This window comes from Pseudoliparis swirei, chromosome 13 (genome assembly GCF_029220125.1).
Source record: "Pseudoliparis swirei isolate HS2019 ecotype Mariana Trench chromosome 13, NWPU_hadal_v1, whole genome shotgun sequence".
Taxonomy (NCBI): domain Eukaryota; kingdom Metazoa; phylum Chordata; class Actinopteri; order Perciformes; family Liparidae; genus Pseudoliparis; species Pseudoliparis swirei.
In genome coordinates, this window is record NC_079400.1 from 5,812,792 (window position 1) to 5,832,775 (window position 19,984).

The following is a 19,984-nucleotide window of genomic DNA, read 5'->3' on the forward strand; positions in this document are numbered from 1 at the left end:
TCGGCTGAGCGCACTATTGGAACTACACTCCCCACCCTGCAGGACTTGTACACCAGGAGGTGCAGAACCAGAGCCGGCAGGATCATGAAGGATCCTCACCACCCCAACAACAGACTGTTTCAGCTGCTGCGATCAGGCAGGCGCCTCCGTAGTCACGCTGCAAGAACAGAGAGACTGAGACGGAGTTTCTTTCCTCAGGCCATCAGGATTGTGAACTCCGACCTCACCAGGACCCCCACATGGACCCACACGGCTGCCCCTCTTGGGCACACACACACACGCACACACACACACACTTGCTGTGAATGTTGTGTTGTTTTTTGTTTGTAAATGGTGTGTACTTGTTGCCCTTGCACATTCCTGCTGAGCATTGCCACTTTCATTTCGCTGCACGCCCTGTGTGTGTATGTGACAAATAAAACATCTTGAATCTTGAATCTTGAGGGTCAGCAGCTTCAAGTTCCTCGGCGTGCACATCTCCGAGGACCTCACATGGACCACGCACACCACTCACGTGGTGAAAAGGGCCCAACAACGCCTGTATTTCCTTAGGCGACTGAGGAAATTCAACATGGCCCCCCGCATCCTCAGAACATTCTACACCAGTACCATCGAGAGTGTTCTGACAGGTTGCATCACCGTCTGGTACGGGAACTGCACCGCCCTGGAGCGTAGGGCACTACAGAGGGTGGTGCGGTCGGCACAGTACATCGTTGGAGGTGAGCTTCCTCCATCCTGGACATATACACCAAGCGGTGCGTGGCCAGGACCAAACGGATACTGAAAGACAATAACCACCCAGCCACAAACTGTTCACCCTTCTACCGTCAGGCAGGCGATACCGCAGTATCAAGTGCCGCACAAACAGACTGAGGGACAGCTTCTTCAGTCAGGCCATCAGGCTGCTGAACAAGGACTGAGACCCTCATTAACACTACACACCAGAACATATTCTGTGAATATCTATGGCCATGGTGTATATTTTATTACATTGTTTATATATATATATTGTATATATATATTGTATGTATATACATATATATATATATAGTCTCAAAAAAGTGTATATTTTATTACATTGTTTTATATATATATATTGTCATGATGTATATTCTATTACACTGTTTTATATATATATTGTTAATACTTTCTTCTTTTTTGTGTGTGGATATTGTATAGTTTATTCTCATTCTTATTCTTTTTTTAGTCTGCTACTGCTGTCGGGTGTTTTGCACATAAGAATTTCACGAACCGATTATACTTGTATAAAAGGGGATGTGACAATAAAAACTTGAAACTTGAAACTTGAAACTTGATCTTGCGGGATCATTGTAAAAATATTCATCCCGATAAACAGAGGAAGATGATAAGAGACTCTGTGGCGCAACCCAATTTCACTTCGGTAATAGTTGGAAAAAATTGAAATCAACATACAGTTTGGCTCCAGTGCCTTTATTAGTAAAGTGCTCAGCCTAGAAGTACATTCTTATTTACTAACATGCAATACTAAAAACAACCACATGTCTGGCCTACCAATAGCATGAATGAAGACATGGCAACGATATCATCATAGAAAAAAATTACAATGTGAATTCAAGTATACACACAGAACTTCAAGTAATGAACACATCTTTTTATAAACACAAAATACAGTTTTTCCAGTTGCAAACCCATAATAAAACATAGTTGTGGCACATTCTTTATCATGATTTCAGCGTTAGCGGAGGACAGCGACGGGTGGTTTCTACTGTAGTTTGGGCCGTTGTAGTACATTCTACAGTTTTTCAATAAAAGTAATCCAACTGGAAATGTAGGTCCTTTATAGTTGTGTGGATCCACTTTATTCGTAAGTAAGATTTAAAAACTTCGATGAGCTGTGGTGCACATTATCATAAAAGTAGCTTGAAACCGTGGCTACCTGAAATCCTCGAAGCTCGCTTCATAGATCATTTGCGCTGAATTTATATACAGAATCAGTTTGGACATACATAGCCACATTGCACTGAACTGCTTAATAAATGGAATAAATTGGCATTTTGGGAAATATGCTTATTTGCCATCTGTTTCGAGAACATGTATTCAACTCTCTTGTCTGTCCGGTAAATACGAAGCCACGGCCAAGAGAAGGTTAGCTGAGCTCTTTCTTTTGGCCACTTTAAGGCAGCAGAGATAAACTGTGAACACATCAGTGAAATATCATTTCCTAAACACTGAAACCAGGAGGAAGCAGTTTTGTTTGCTTAATCTGTCCAAAAACTACATCAAGAATTGGCATTTTTACGAGATGTTATCAGCCGGACTATATATTTTCCTGCCGAATGACTTGCTGGAAAGTCTTTATAATAACACAACATGTTGTTGTTATGCTGTGTGTTTTTGTACGGATTGAACAAATGATATAAGATGTTATCTCGTAGGGTTCGGAGGTTGTGTTCGGTCTGATTTGATTTTTTTTTTACCTTCTGACAGACTGTTTCCAACATTCGCGTCTCCGCGCTCTGGCTCCACATTCAACAGAGTGGTCTCGAGTTTCTCAGAACATTTGGCAAGCCAACAAGCACGTTTCTCAAAATGTCGAACGATTTCAATTCTGATCTCTAGTCACTCCAGTGGGACGGCGACTCTAACACTCAAGCAATTGTTCACACAATACAAAATCACTGGTAATCTCTATATGCATAGATGGCGGTTGGACAAGATAGTCTGATGGACTTTAGCTACCTATGGTGCAGTAGTCAGTGGGTCCTTCTCAGGACGGCAAAACAAAAAGCTCTCTTGCTCAAAAAACGGAGTCAAGAGAATGAAGCAGTTACACATATCTAAGACAAAAACTGGTCATCTGTCTCATCCCTGGACCTGACCAGCACCACATATGCCACCAGAATGATACACAACTCTATGCCTCCCAGGTCCGATCCCAAAATCTTTTGCTTTGAAGAGAGAGCCATCCCTGGAGATTTTCAGGCCAGTGGCTACGACACGGCTCTCCGCGTGGGGTCAGACAATTCTACCAGATGTATCCTCCATCGTCCGCCTCGCCCTCCTCCTCCTCCTCCTCTTCCGCCTCCTCTCCGGTGTCCTCTGCCTCCTTCTCCTCTTCATCCTCCCATCCCACTCCACTCCCAAAATCTCCAGAATATCCCTCTACTTCATCTGGAAAAAAGGATACATACACGTGCATTTTGTATTAAAGGAGCAGTGCGAAGCATTTCGGGGGATCTAGAGGGGTTCGCATAGGGGTTTTCCGTGAGATGCAAACAAATCTCACACACTGTATGTGTATTTCTCATCCTATTTGAGTACTAAAAACTACCCAAATAAATGTCTTTAAACAAAACAAAAACTAATCTAAATGTAGTAATAATATTACAATCTGTTGCCTTAACCCTTGTGTTGCCTTCGGGTCATTTTGACCCGATTCAATGTTTCACCCTCCTGTCGCCTTCGGGTCAATTTGACCCGATTCAATGTTTAATGTTGGTGTTCTTTCGGGAGTCAACAAACAAACATAAAGTACCTCACACTTAAACTTGGAAAACAATATTAATTCTAATAATTTTCTGGAGATTTTAATAGCTGGGGTCATATTGACCTCAAGGGTAAAATATGTTAGTAAATATAAAGGTAACAGGAGGGTTAAACATTGAATCGGGTCATATTGACCCGAAGGCGACAGGAGGGTGAAACATTGAATCGGGTCAAATTGACCCGAAGGCAACACAAGGGTTAAGAAAACTACTTGTTTGAGAATGCCTGAAGGTGTGTGTCTGCATCAAAGATAAGACAGGTCAGTGCACTAAATGAGATCTAAAAATAAATATAAAATACCTGGAAACATGATGAATAGCCTTGCATAAAAGCTAAAATCTCTCTGCATCGGCACATATTTTGATATTCTGGGAAAAAAACGTCTTCACTCATTACTGATTGTGAAGATATAAGATGTTCTGTCTGTGTATCGTGTGAACATATCTGTTTGTCTTTTGCCCCCCCCCCCCCCTCTCTCTCTTACCGCAGTCAGGGTTGCCGTGGACTCTGGTGCCCATCATCTCTCCTCCATGCTGGTCGACGCACCAGCACTCCCCTCGGCTCTGGTCACACTGAACCTTCCTGTAGTAGCCGTCCTCATCGCAGCTAGGAATGGACATCCCTGCAAGACCAGCGCACACACACACACACACACACACACACACACACACACACACCTCGTTGTTAAATATTTATACCCTTTGCAGAAATAGCTGCCTCATGCTGATGCCTGAGAGGAGCGCAGCACAAACTAGAACGCCAACGCGCCTTAGTGAACCTTTGATCATTGCCCTCCACTGCCGCGGAAACACAAGCAACGACCCAACGAGACAAGAGGGCCTCGGTACGGAAGAACTTCTCTCTTCCATTTTGGCAGCTGTTAAAAACAGAACCTGTAAGCATGGGGATTCTCAGGGAGCCAAATGGGCCTCTCAGCCGGGCTCTTTCCTCAAGCCAGCGCTGCCCTCTAATCCATCCCCAGTTGGAACAGGAGCTCATTCGAGGTGTGAGCTTGTGATCTCTTAAATGAGCCTCCTCCAGCTCCTCCAGGCCTTATTACACAAGAGCATCCAGAGACGAGGAGAGAGTGCAGCGGCACCCGCCAGCTGGAGGCTGCACTTCATGGCATTGAGGGACTTTGAAAGGATCTGAAGTGAGTCATTGGTAATTTCCTGTGCAAAAGGATATTCTTACGCAAGCGAAGTGTTTTAACCCTTGTGTTGCCTTCGGGTCATTTTGACCCGATTAAATATTACACCCTCCCCCCGCCTTTGGGTCATTTTGACCCGATTCAATGTTTCACCCTCCTGTTACCTTTATATTTACTAACATATTTTACCCTTTGGGTTCAATTTGACGCCAGCAATTAAAACCTCCAGAAAATTATTAGAATTAATATTGTTTTCCAAGTTTAAGTGTGAGGCACTTTATGTTTGTTTGTTGACTACCGAAAGAACATCGACATTAAACATTGAATGGGGTCAAATTAACCCGAAGGCGGGGGGAGGGTGTAATATTGATTCGGGTCAAAATGACCCGAAGGCAACACAAGGGTTAAAACCGTCACTCAAATATAACTTGAACTTCCCAGTATACTGTTGTGACAAATGGTGAATTTACCGGGCTTCTTCTTGGCCGCCTCCTGCACTTGGATCCTCTCCAGCTCGGCGAGGCACGGCGGCTCTGTGAGAATCAGACGAGAACCGTGATGACACCTTTTTAAACTGCTCTCCCCAAACTTTATCTCAATCAATGCTCTTCATAATTACACAATTGTATTTGCCCGTATTGATTTGTTTAAGAAGTCTTGCGTTTCATTCTCTTCGAGCCTCATCGATCGCCACGAGCTTGGGTGAAAGAACATTTGGATGGAGCCTGAGAATGACATGGAAATAAGCTGAAGCTCTAGAATGGAAACAAAAGGAAAAATAAACTCTGTATTGACCCCAAAGGCAATAAACCATCTCCAGTATTTTTTGTATTCACAGCATTTATATTGTTTTTGCTCAATATTAATTCACAAAGCACAATCAATACTTGGTTAAAATCACAGTGTGCAATCATTTCTCCACATGAAGTCTGACGTCCTGTTCCAAATCATTATCATAAAACCATTATCACTAAATGGTTTATAAATACCACCAGCTGGTAATGAAAAATTGATTAGGGAGTCGGTGTGATCTATGGCATGCAGGTTGAATGATCAATGGAGCAATCGGCGTGCAAATGAGGTTAGTGCCAGAATTATCCTGTATTTGTGTCGTAAAGGTCAAATGGTGCAGATGTTGCAAATGAGCACAGCTGCAATATCACTGAGAGCGAAGGTAACATCCAGAGACCTCATCGTATTATATTTGACAACATGAACTAAACATAAAGTGTCAAGAACATGGCTTTAAAGCAAGCTTTCATTAATGAATGATTATTCAAGCACAACAATGTTTTTTAGATTAATAATTTGATTTTTTTCTGACGTTTCTCAGGTTATCTGCTTTCAGTTTTTAATCCTCGATCATAAGAAGTACACTATGTTCTTAATTTAAATTAATCCAGGAAGCAGATCTTAAAACCATTCTTCAACATTCAAGAGCATTTAAAACATAGGTTGTGGGGATGTTACATGACCTCAAAAAAGCTCATTAAGTAGTAGTATAGAGGGTATGGACCTGATATCCCCATAAACCACCTGGACTTGTACATTCATAGAACAAAATAAATTGGTAAATTGGTAAAAGCTGATGCCGCACAATTACATTTAGAGCTTCTTTATCAAATAATGAGATAGAGTGCATTCAGGAAGTATTCCGACCCACATTGACATTGAGTATTCAGACTGGTGGCTGGTTTAGTTTTATCTCTGATGTGCGTTGTCTCCGTTGTACGACTGAATACAGACAGCTCTTTCCAAATCATGTCCAATCATTTGAATTTAGGTGGACTCCAATCGAGGTGTTGAAAACATCTTGAAGATTTTCATTTACAAAATTAACATTTATATAATCCTTGTTTTTAAGGCTGCAACAAGGTCTGAATACTGTCAGAATGTATTGTTGTCTCAACTATGTGACTGCATGTTACACGGAGGGAACGCCTCAACACCCGCATGGTCACTGCCACAGAAACCAGGAGGGGGTTGATTGAAGTGAACAGTCCTGCTGATCTGAACATCGTGACGCTTTGTTATTGGACTCCTGTGCTAATCATGAACTCCAGAGGAAACACCGTGTTCCAGCATAGTTACCTTCGCATTGAAAATGCGGAAGGTTATGTTTTGATCACCGTGTATTTATTTATTTATTTATTTGTATGCGTGTTACTCGCATAACACAAAAAGTATTAAACCGAATCGCATGAAATTTGGTGGGATGATTGGTTATTATCTGGGGACCATTTGATTAGATTTTGGGATCAATCGGGTCAAAGGTCAAGGTCAAGGTCATGGAAAGGTCAAACTCTTTTTTTTTACCATAGCACGATACATTTTTGTCCAATTGGCATGCAACGAATGCCAAAATGTTCATAATTCAATGCCCAATCTTGTGATATGCGAAGGTATGCGCTCTACCGAGTGCCCATTCTAGTTCATAAATGTAGAAGCTACCAGAACCGCTTCGGCCAAAGATCATTGACGGATCTGTGTGTTTGTATTGGAACGCGAGCCGAGTTGTGACCAAAAAAGTAACTGTTGCAACCAAGGACACCACTCGTAAAAAGAAGTGGAGGACGAAGCTGTAGAGCTGATGGAGGAGTCTTTTTAGCCCCAACGAACCCTGAAACCTCTCTGAAGGACTTTCTATTTGCCAGAAAGTGATTCTGGCAAACTGTCAGCTGACTCAGATAAAACAGGTCCAGATTGTTCTCAGCAGGAGAATGTGGGGACTGCTTATGCTTTCTGGGAATATTGTCCGACCTGGATAAGCGGTGGTGGAAAATAGGCAGGTTTGTACAAACTGCCTTTGGGGAAAGAGAAGAAACAGACAAACACAATGTGCTTTTCAAGTTAAAATAACATTGCAATCCTTAAATAAAAGCCTGCAGGCTTTCAGACTTGGTTACAATTTTTTGGGGGGCAATAGTCTTAATTCGCTTTCTTGCGGGGAGTTCAAGCCAGAAGGCGATTAGTTTAGAATAAAGATCAGAAGCAGTCAGAGAGAGCTAGTCCAGCCTCTCCCCCTAAAATATACCAGCCAGTTCACAAATGAACATGATGTTTCTGTGTTTTCAGAACTTTGGTTTAAGCTAGCTGTTCCCCCTGTTTACGGTCTTAAGATAAGCTAATAGCATGCTGGTTCTAGCTAGTTCTATAGAAGTGGTCTCTTGATTCTTCTGATCCGACCCTCAGCTAGAAAGTGAACAAACATATATCCCAACATGTCAAAAATATTCTGCTAAAAGTATTATTACAGACAGTTTGATGATTAGTTTTTACAGATACACAATTCTTAATTTATCCCCTTTTATAGCAGCCATAGCAGGATTGCTTTGCCGCTCGGAGGTAGCCATAGTCTCTTTTTACTCTGTGATGTAACCTTGATATTATAGTATCATTGAGAGATTTGACCCAAAATAGCCGCTGCTCTCTGGTTGAGATCCCTTCACTCACTTTCTCTCCAAAAGCAGAGGCACCACTCTGCTGTAGAGACCTTCCCATCCTTGTAGCTGTCACAGGAGTTGAAGAAGGGTCGGATGCAGACCTCGTACTTGTCCAGGTTAATAGCAGCCAGCTCAGCCTGGTCCAGATACAGGTCGCTGTTAGTGTCCAGCCTCGAGAACATCCAGCCGATGGAGTCTTTGCAGCTGGCTACAAGGCTCTTGTCAAGCACTGTCAGCAAAAAAAAAGCGCATTCCACTTCAGTTACCTCAGCACTCTAATTTCCTTCTTTTTTGGACGACACTTCTTCACACAGAAGATGGAGTTGTACGTTTGAGAATAAAACCTCATTGTGAGTTTCTAACCTGAAGCGGTGCCAGCCCTGAGCTTGCCAGAGTTATTCTGCTTCGCGTTTCCGTGAAGGAGTTGGAACCAGTCTCTCAGACGGTCTCCCAAGTCTGCCAGGTCCTGGCCAGTGCAGCTCTCTGAGGGGGCACACAAAGGGAATCCCAGCATTCAAAACCCGAGCAGACACTCAACAGCTGTCTGAGTGATGTACGGTGAACAGAATCGAAGGCAGAGGTTTCACTCGTGTGTAAAGCTGTCGAGGTGCGTGTTGGCGTTCACAAGATCTTCCCCTCACAGAAAATATTATTGCTCAATACATTTTCACGACCTAAGATTGCTGTTATTCAATAGGAATCCACTTTCCGTCTCAGGCTAAGCACCAGATGAAAAAACAGGAGTACAATTTCATCCTTTTGATCAATTGGCACATTTACGAGCTTGGACAATCAATACTGTTTGGCTGCAATGATAGATAGTGTACACTCTAAATAATTAATCACGACAGGATTGAAAGAGCACTTTAACCACATGGGGGATATTTGGGTAACAGTAATCTCTGAAATTGGTGAGTATTGATCCTAAATGTGGGACACTGCCTTGTTCATGGCGGCCACAGCACCCAAACAAATAAACTTCATAATTCTCAAAATTCTGACCCTTTGTTTTTTTTATTAACAGCATTTACTTTTACTTTAAATACTTAAGTACATTTAATATGAGAAAATTACTTTTGATACTTAAGTACAAAAAAAATCTGATACTTTAATACTTTTACTCAAGTAGTATTCTCATAGGTGACTTTTACTTTTACTTGAGTAATTTTCCAGTCAAGTATCTTTACTTTTACTCAAGTATGACTTTTGGGTACTTTATACACCACTTGATTCGTCCTCTCCTACTGACATCATGCTGTGTGTGAAGCGTCACAGCTTCTTTTTCACAGTCGTGCAGAGAGGGAGGTGTGAATCCCAAAATCAAGACAGATAGAAACAGGTAAAGAAGAGTCCACTTGCCACGTTTCGTGTCAGTATTTGAGAGGGTGACGGGAGCTGTGGCGCAGGGGCAGAAGCCAGCACACATGATGCTCAGCTCTTTGCCCGTGAGGCAGGCCTGCTGCTCCAGTTTACACTGTGAGGAGAAAGAGACAGTTCAAATATTTATGGAGGTGACCGCAGGTAAAAGAGATTGCTCATTCAGATGAGACACAGCACTTTGGAAAAGGCAGCAAGAATGAGCCGTCATGTTCCCGCCAGCCTTCAATACAAGGTCACAATTAGGTAAAAACTAAACATAAATCAATAAAGAGTCCTGGCAGAGGCCGTTGTCCGGTGATGCCGCTAAAAAAACGCCGCCAGTCATTAATCACACAGCCGGGTTGAGCCCGCCCACTTGTCCTCCCGGAGCGAGCAGTGATGAACTGTGCGGCCCTGCTGCATCCACGTATGTGTCAGCGCAGCAGGAAACAGCTCTTGACTGGACTCCCCTCATTACTTAAAAACGATGACACGGGCGCTTTCAATTTCTTCTCAGGGTTTTTATCGTTCGAAGAATCCAGTGATAAAGCAAAAATATACTACATGTATGCCAAATACAAGGTAGAGTGCTTCTAGAGTGAGACGCTGGTGCCGAATATTTCATTTTTTACCTCAGAGGCGTAGTTGTGTCCATCAGAGCCGCACACAGGTGAGGAGGCAGCGACAGGACACAGCTTGCAGCTGGTTTCATGAGCCTCGAGATGCTCGGACTGTTTGCCTCTGATAATTACAGAAAAAGGGAAAATGTCAGCCCTCCCAGATAACACAGAATTTATTTTTTCTTCCAGGTTTTTAGTCAGGTGAATGGGTTTACCATTTATCCATCTTCCTTTTTCACATTGGGATGCACATTTGATAATAAGCAAACACAAAGTAAAGCTCAGGCAGATGTATACGTCATTAGTTTTGGGGTAATTTGTACATCAATTAGTAAGTACATTTATAACCTGATGATGACGAAAGGAAATCTAAATGATTACAATCAATGGTGAAGGAGATGTGGATGAATTTGGTGGAAATCCATCCAATAGTCGTGAAAACATTTCACTAACTGTTGCAAGAGGAAAAGTCAGGTGATCATCAAAGTTAATAGGAATCATCCTCTGGGGACCATGAATCTTGGACACAATTTCATGTCAATCAATCCAATAGTTGTTGAGATATTAAAGTCCGACTGACCAACATCGGCTCTCAGACATCAACGACGCCAGAGTGGCGAAAAGCTCAAAAGTATCTCCAGAAATATTGATCCTGCGACACACTGCCGTTTTCATGGTGACTATTTCTTTAGTAGAGAGTATCTTCAGAGGAAAGGTCTGAGGTTTTTTCCGGAGCATCAGATAATGCCTGTCTGTCCAGTGGGCCAAAGACATGCAGACAGACTCCAGGAGAGCTGAGTCACTGCCCAGCGAAGAAACGCAAATACCTCTAATTTCTTCTCTTTTTTCAAAACAGAAAACTTGCATTGGAGCGCTGAGCATCCAGTTGTTTGTTTGAGGGCGATGCACTTTGCAATGACATCTTGCTAAAGTTTGATTACACTTCATGTTGTTCAGTTGATTTGGAAAAAATAATCTGCAACATAAATTTAACGGGCCACTTTATGGGTAAGACTGTTGATTAAGTACATTTTCTAATCACTTCCTGTGGTGGGATGGCAACAGAAACCCGAGAGGCTGATATCTTCAATCTCTGGTAAACAAAACCAGAATTGTCTGCGTTTGCCTGTTAATATTTGGAAGCATCGTTTCGTAAAATTCCACTTGCTCTCCTCTGATTGACTTCTGAGGCTGCTTAATGATGCCGGGATGCTTTAGCATGGTTGCGTTCATGCTTATTATCCATTATTCGACACAGTCCCTCTCATCTCTGGAGGGACTCTGTATTTGAAGCACTTTGTTGAAAAAGATAAGCGCCTGTTGCAGCAGCGAGACTTTGAAGGTAGTAATAATTCACTTCATTAATTCTTTTCACACTGCAACTCTGCTCATTTGCTTTCCAGTCAAAGTGGAATAAATGGGCGAAGGATGAAATAAATGCTTTTTATTGAGCTTCACACAGAAAACTAAAGGGTCGTTGGGAAAGGATGAGCTTTACTTTGTATTTAATGACCGCAATGTTGAAGCGACTATTTGCTTTAGCTTTCATGGTTCAACCCAAACCACCTCCTCCAGAGCTGCCCTCTTATCAACACGGTAAGTCCAGTAAAGGATTCTTTCTGGGAGTCGGGCACACAGTGTCCTCCATGATCAAGTGGTGTGAGATGTAAGAACGCTGTTGCTTAGTGACGCCACCTTGCACCTTTAATTTCCTTTTTTTGTGTTTTTTTTGCACGCCATTGTCATGCTACGAGGTTGGATTGACGACAACATAAATGAACCAACTCTTAAAATGAACATCAACGTCATACATCATAACATGTAACGGCCACTGAAGAGCACCGACCTACCAGAACCAAGTAATCCAACTTTAGCTCTGTTTGTTGTCTACTAACTTCTGAGGGAACGGTCAGGCTCTTTTCTCTGCTGGCGACTTATTCTGTCTGTCTGCTCTTTGATGAGGAGCAGCATAGCCTCCGGTGGATTTAGAATTTTTTTGCTGAAAACATCTTCTCACAACTTAAATGACACAATTAGAATATTACAAGCAGAAGCTCAAGAATGAACGGTTCTCATCATACAATTTATTTGTGGATTTGGTGTGACCAGAAGACCAGTAGTGTTCACTTGAAGCGCATTATACCTTGGACACAAACCAGTGTACACTAATTTATCACAAACAAATTGTTTGGTGTGGCATTTCAAATGCTAATTTGCATTAATCGAAAAAGATTATATTTAACAGTTAGCCATGACAAATTACATAACATTGAGGAACTATTCTGGCTGCTTCGTTCTGGGCAATGTGCTTTTTTATTTAGATGTTTCTCAGCTACACCAAATGACGATTTGATGTATGATACATAACTGCAGCAGTTTGTTAACATGTTAGACTAGATACTAAGTATGTGGCTTATAAAGCTCCTTGTTATTAGCTGCACCATTTGTGTTAATATCTGATTTTATTTATCTAAACTACAATGGTGATTTGGCAACAGTTTGTTGACACTTATGCAGTTGTTCTTGTAAAATGAGATATCGTAGCTATCTGAACTCCTCCATATTTCAACCAGAAGGCTGATATGAATGTTTTCCCCCCTCTCAGCTGCTTGTATTTACACTTCATATCATATGCCATGGACACAATGTAAGCCATGGGATTGCTCCGATTTTAAATACGCTGTTATGAATGCATGAAGCGAGCCCAAATGCAGAGAATAATTTAGGCGCAAAGAAAAACAGAGTATACTGTTGCTGATCAGCCAGTTTCGTGCTTTAATCTTGCACACACATAATAATCTGGTGTTGAGGATTATCACTTCCGTGGAACTGAGAAGACAATTTCATCTGGTTTGATTACGTGTTCATTTTAATCTGAAATAAATAGATGATCTGTGTAGTTTTAAGTAATTAACCTAAGTAATAGTGTCTTCATATTAATTAAAGTCACTATTGGGAGTTCATTATACATCATGAATTAGATAGATCATGATGAGTCATGTATTATTAGGCATTAATCAATCACAAAGTATGTACCCTTGACATTAGGTGTTGCCCATTAAGCTAGCATCTCTTTCGTTGTGTCGCAACATGACTTATGATTTCGAGGATGAATAATGTCAGTAAGTAAGTAATTTATTTCCATAGGTACATACATAACGTGTACATACTGACAGATATTAACAACAACAAAATGTACGAATGGAGGAGCGTCCAAAGACCGAGGTCTGTAGGCTCCTCTGAGATGAGGAGTTGGACGGCCCCGCCCCGAACCCTTTAACCACCCCCCTTCCAACTACTACAAGCACACAGACAGTACACACACACACGGATCAAAACATAAAATGTTGTACAAGCAACAACAACAACAACAAAAAACCCAGAACAGGTAAAAGAAAACAAAAAGAAAACAAAAAAGAAAGAAACATAGTAAAAACTAGAATGGGCACTCGGTAGAGCGCATACCTTCGCATTTCACAAGATTGGGCATTGAATTATGAACATTTTGGCATTAGCTGCATGCCAATTGGATGAAAATTGACCGTGCTATGGTAAAAAGAAGATGTTGACCTTTCCATGACCTTGACCTTGACCGTTGACCCGATTGATCCCAAAATCTAATCAAATGGTCCCCGGATAATAACCAATCATCCCACCAAATTTCATGCGATTCGGTTTAAAACTTTTCTTGTTATGCGAATAACACGCATACAAATAAATAAATAAATGCACGGCGATCAAAACATAACCTTCCGCATTTTCAATGCGAAGGTAATAATAATAAAGGCAAATGTGAACTACTGATAACTGAATGTCTGTGACGTCCCTCAAACCTACCTGTGCTCCAGTTTCTTGCGATTGACACACATGGCCCTCTGGTTGCCCTGGGCGACGCACACCTTATGGCGGCTGCACTTCACATTCTGGCACGGGTCCTTGGTGGTGTCCACGGCTGCAAGCACACAAACAACAACACTGCAAATCACCAGGGGTGTCAATCACAGCTGAGGTGTTTTGCTTAAATGCTCTATTTTTGTCACCTCCTGGAGAGAAGAAAAACAGAGCTTCCGGCTGTTGTTGTATTCGTCTTTACGAGGAGCATATGTTCCACAGATTGATGGCAAACAAAAACAGACATTTTAAGTGCCGCATATTCAAATCGTTATGTATTTCCATTTTCCACATTTCAACACGATCTTCCGGCCTCTCTTTTCAACACAGGCGGGCGTATGCAATGAATGGAGAGAAAAAAACACGAAATGTGAAAAATATTCTCGCAGTGTGCACAAATGAGTCCATTGATTTTATAGCCGGCAGTGCTGAAAAACATGGACGCCTCTCTGTCATTAGCCAGGCAGCCGGTCGTCAACAGCGCCTGAAGTCTCCAACGACGGTCTGATTGGCAGAGAGCCTGACAGCCCTGATTGAGCATCTCTTTCTCTCCACTTGTCACATCTCACTTCCCCCATGTCAAGTTATCTCTGTCTTGCCTCTTCTCACGCTCTCTCTCTCACACACACACACACACACACACACACACATACATACACACTCTCCATCTTTGTATCCCATATTCCCTTTCTTTCTGTCCTCTTCCCTAGCTCCTCTCTCTCTCTCTCACACACACACACATGTACACACACACACACACACATACACACACACACACACACACTCTCCATCTTTGTATCCCATATTCCCTTTCTTTCTGTCCTCTTCCCTAGCTCTCTCTCTCTCACACACACACACACACACACACACACACACACACACACACACACACACACATACACACTCTCCATCTTTGTATCCCATATTCCCTTTCTTTCTGTCCTCTTCCCTAGCTCCTCTCTCTCTCTCACACACACACATACACACTCTCCATCTTTGTATCCCATATTCCCTTTCTTTCTGTCCTCTTCCCTAGCTCCTCTCTCTCTCTCTCACACACACACACATGTACACACACACACACACACACACACACACATACACACTCTCCATCTTTGTATCCCATATTCCCTTTCTTTCTGTCCTCTTCCCTAGCTCCTCTCTCTCTCTCTCTCACACACACACACACACACACTCCATCTTTGTATCCCATATTCCCTTTCCTTCTGTCCTCTTCCCTAGCTCCTCTCTCTCTCTCTCTCACACACACACACACACACACACACACACACCATCTTTCTCTCCCATATTCCCTTGCCTTCTGTCCTCTTCCCTAGCTCCTCTCTCTCTCTCTCACACACACACACACACACACACACACACTCCATCTTTCTCTCCCATATTCCCTTTCCTTCTGTCCTCTTCCCGAGGCCCTCTCTCTCTCTCTCTCTCACACACACACACACATACACACACACACTCCATCTTTCTCTCCCATATTCCCTTGCCTTCTGTCCTCTTCCCTAGCTCCTCTCTCTCTCTCTCACACACACACACACACACACACACACTCCATCTTTCTCTCCCATATTCCCTTGCCTTCTGTCCTCTTCCCTAGGCCCTCTCTCTCTCTCTCTCTCACACACACACACTCCATCTTTCTCTCCCATATTCCCTTTCCTTCTGTCCTCTTCCCTAGGCCCTCTCTCTCTCTCTCTTTCTCTCTCTCTCTCTCTCTGTCGTTGAACTCTCTTCAACGCCAACCTCTCCTTCACTGATAGACCGAGATGGAAATAGCATCGTGTCCTCCACCTTCCTCAGCCTTCTGGTCAATGCCATCCCAAACTGTACGTCACATCCTCACAGGCCATTTTCCGCCTGGCAGGGGAGGCCTCGGAAGAAAAAAAACCACATATAGATTTCAAAGTGAGTGGCAAGAGGCGGTCGGCGAGAGAAATTTAAAGCTGTGAAATCCTGAGTCAGCTTTGAGCAGCTGCTTTGCAGTCAACACGGTAAACAGACGGAGTGGCTGCCAGATAGATTTCTGCAAATCCTAAAACTGGGCGGTAGTTCGATGCTACAGCAGGGAGGTACAAGGGAAGAGTGAATAACACAACGCCAAGGGGATCCAAAAATACTGGTGCGAAGCTGTGTGCCTGTGGTTTGCTCCTGAAGACCAGGTGTGAGAGTGAGCTGGTGACTGAGTTCATTAAGAGCGGCACCACTTCCCAGCTTCCCAGCTTGTGATTCACCAGTTTTTGTTCCACGATGCAATTTTTATTATGGAGCTGTTGGCTCCGTTGTTTTTTTTGGGGGGATATCAGGATATCTCATCGCTTCATTCAGACAAGGTTCTCAGTTACGTAGCCCTCATTTGTGACTTCAACACAAACATTGGCGGAGGAATCACATTTTTTATCACACACAGAATAATAAGTGGTCAAACCCACTCTGTTTAGCTGTCATACTACTTCATAATACCTGACATATGAACATCACTCAAACTGTAAACCTCCCAAGAATCAACCCAAACTGTCACCACACATCTCATTTTGACTATTTCTTCAAAACAAAAGAGAGCAAATACATATTTTCTCACATCAAATCAACCACTCAGCTTTTTTCTAGCTTATTTTACAAATACTGCCAAAGTGTATTTTGTTGGTGGTTTCAAGGCACATGTCATTTAGTTAATAATAGGTTCGGTCATCAACCATTAACTTTTATGTGGGCAGTGAACCACACTGAGTGTTTTTTTTAGCAGTGTAATATACCTTTAACTATAACCTTCTTCTGTGTCATTTTACAGTGAATGTATGTACCTGCCGTCCACTCACACATATACCACAGGGCCATGCACTGCGCATTCTGAATATATGAAGAAGAAGAAGAAGAAAATAAAACTAGAAAGCACTCAGTACGAAGGTTCTACGATATTTTTCATGTTTTGCTTTGAAAATAAAAAATGTGGATCTGTATCTGAATACAATATCATTTATCTAGACAAAACCTTATGCATATGATATATGTGCAGAAATACCACGGCCAAGTATGAACATATAGTAAACAAGCATATTGGCTACTGGCAGCCCTGGTTTTTAGGAGAATATATCCTCTGAGAACAATATGCCTTCGGGTGATTTAATTGAATTTTACTGCAGCTGGCCACTGAACCTGTAGATAAAATCATCTACATTAGGTTTACAAATGTAGATGATTTTCTAAAACATCTAAAACAATAACAGTGTGCCGCAGACTATGTAATACACAAAAACAACAACAATTACTGTTACTCAAGAAGTTTGAAGTTTTTTAACTCAGCAAACAAAGGTCACTCACACAGAAACAGATCAACATTAGCATTGCCTCGCAATTATCATTCATTCAGAGTTGTGTTTCTACAAGTCCAATGTTCATTCTCCATTCATCTGTTTTTGGTCTCCACCAACTCCTAAAGGGAGGGATCAGGCTCTTCAACTATGTTACGATGACAGTATTTGCTTCTACTCAAAAGTTAGGAGTTTTTGGTTGAAACACTGAGCACTTTATAAAGAGCCACATGTTCGGGTTGTTGGATGTGAATCTCCAGCTAAAATATTCACTTTAAAGTGTGTTTTGTTTGTTTTGTTTTGTTTGTATTTTATTCAGTCAATCAAATCAAATACAATACAATATTATCCTATATAATATACAAAAGAGAAAGACTGAAAAGGTATAGGTAGAAGCAAAAAATGCTTATATATTCCTATCCTAAATTGAAATCAAAATAAATCAGAAAATTAATATAAAATAAAGAAGAAAATAAAACAACAACAAAAAAACAACAATAAACAAAATAAAAAACAAAATATATGTATATATACTACCACATACATCTTCCATATTAATACGTTTTTAATTACATTTCTAACTCTCAAGAATTGTTTTATAAATAATTCCCTTGAAAACCAAAAAGGAGTTCACCATTCTTACATCCATTTCATCATTCTTACATCCATTCTTACATCCAAAGTATACCTTCTAATTACTTTACTGTATGTTCCCATGGAAACACAGCTTGGTGTTTTAGTTTCAGATGGTGATGTGTATCTCTCCATTGCTCCCATGTTCAGTATTTCTGCCTCCAAGCAACAGCTTAAGACCAAACACATCCCTCATACAGTATTCTTATACAACTCCTAGATGCTGAAAATGAAATCTAAGCACAAGAATCAATTTGCATTAAAGCTCAAGTGTGTTTTCCACCTCGCCCGCTCTGCTGGTCGTTCACATCATGCTGCATTGGCAATTCAGTGCATGGTCGGGATGTTTGAGGGCCATTATGGGTTTTGAATCCGCCTGTAATCATGTCAACAAAAGAGATGGAAGTGCTATGAGCCTGTTTCCAATCTCTCTGAGTTTATTGTTATTATTATTACGCTGCCATCAAAAACATAATATAACATCTCCTCCATGATCAGATTTCTCCCCGTTGCCTGCGAGTTCTCGACTGAAGGTTGCAGTTGGACAGGATCCTAAATCCATACATTTGTTTTACATTGACATGTGCATTTAATAAAGCACTTTAGTGGTTCTGGCCAAATAAAAGAAAGAAGAGAAGAGCCTCATAAGAATAGGAGCACCCATCTGAAACCTGAAAGATTTAGTGCTGATGAACATTAAAAGCACAAGACAGGCTTTAAGAAAATTAGTTTCAACTGGATTTGCAATTACTGTCATCTTAGAAAACGCTGGTACACCCTTTGATTTAATTGCTGCTCGCTGTGTTAACCTGCAGCTTTTATTCAACTCCAATGGAGCTATGAAATTATTTACTCATCATTAAAAAGGATGCAGCACCTCGTCATTACACATTATGACTGAATACATTCCCAAAGTTGTGCAAATGGAAGCGTAATCACAGTGAGAATATTTTTTCTTTCTGTTTGGCATTAGAGAAGTTTAACTTAGAAAACAAGAGGATGTCAAGGTCAAATGTGGCAACCCCTCTGTTGAATCAGAGCAGTCGGCACCTTATTGTTTTTGTAATGGCCCCATAAAACCTCAGCAGGACCGAGTTGACGTCTCAATCGGCTCACATTACAAAAGAACCAGAGGAGTATGAGGTCTCATGTTAGGTCTAGCAGGTACACCGTGTCTGCTATTCTGTCCTGTTGAATTAGCAATAAAGAGGACCCGGATTAATTAACTCTGCAGAATTAGCCCCAGTGGGGGTTGGGACGAGGATGAAATCAATTGTATTCAAATGAACATATCCCACACTACAGCAAGCGAGGCGTTTTCTTGAGACTATATCAGTTATTCTCCCTGTTGTCAGAACAGATGCTGGGAGTGGCTGCTTCTCACATCGCTCTACTCTGAGGCAAATCTTCAAGACTATTCAATGTCTTAAGTGAGGCAGTGTGTGTTTATATATACAGGACTGTCTCAGAAAATTAGAATATTGTGATGAAGTTCTTTATTTTCTGTAATGCAATTAAAAAAACAAAAATGTCATGCATTCTGGATTCATTACAAATCAACTGAAATATTGCAAGCCTTTTATTCTTTTAATATTGCTGATTATGGCTTACAGCTTAAGAAAACTCTAAAATCCTATCTCATAAAATTTTAATATTTCCTCAGACCAAGTAAAAAAAAGATTTATAACAGCTGAGTGTTTGTCAAGGCTCAGGAAACCCTTGCAGGTGTTTCGAGTTAATTAGACAATTCAAGTGATTTGTTTAATACCCTACTAGTATACTTTTTCATGATATTCTAATATTTAGAGATAGGATATTTGAGTTTTCTTAAGCTGTAAGCCATAATCAGCAATAAATCAGAATAAAAGGCTTGCAATATTTCAGTTGATTTGTAATGAATCCAGAATGCATGACATTTTTGTTTTTTTAATTGCATTACAGAAAATAAAGAACTTCATCACAATATTCTAATTTTCTGAGACAGTCCTGTATATATATATATAAAACACTAATTCAATTTGTGAATATCAT

The 19,984-nt window shown here is 41.3% G+C and overlaps 1 protein-coding gene across 4 annotated transcripts in view; it reads right to left on the bottom strand.

Moving 5' to 3' along the window:
- Positions 1-1,431: 1,431 nt before the first annotated feature.
- Positions 1,432-19,984, bottom strand: part of LOC130203934 (testican-2-like) — a 40,425-nt gene continuing 21,872 nt past the window's right edge. For 2 of the 4 annotated variants that reach the window (XM_056430395.1, XM_056430394.1), the window contains exons 3-10: positions 13,938-14,052; positions 10,113-10,221; positions 9,481-9,595; positions 8,485-8,604; positions 8,132-8,350; positions 5,149-5,211; positions 4,013-4,150; positions 1,432-3,153 (exon numbers count right to left, since the gene is read on the bottom strand). In XM_056430395.1, coding sequence (XP_056286370.1) covers positions 3,008-3,153; positions 4,013-4,150; positions 5,149-5,211; positions 8,132-8,350; positions 8,485-8,604; positions 9,481-9,595; positions 10,113-10,221; positions 13,938-14,052 — 1,025 coding nt within the window. In that variant the 3' untranslated portion in view covers positions 1,432-3,007. Of the gene's footprint in view, positions 3,154-4,012; positions 4,151-5,119; positions 5,404-8,131; positions 8,351-8,484; positions 8,605-9,480; positions 9,596-10,112; positions 10,222-13,937; positions 14,053-19,984 lie in introns of those variants that run through there. The other 2 variants (XR_008833548.1, XM_056430397.1) reach the window with 2 other exon arrangements.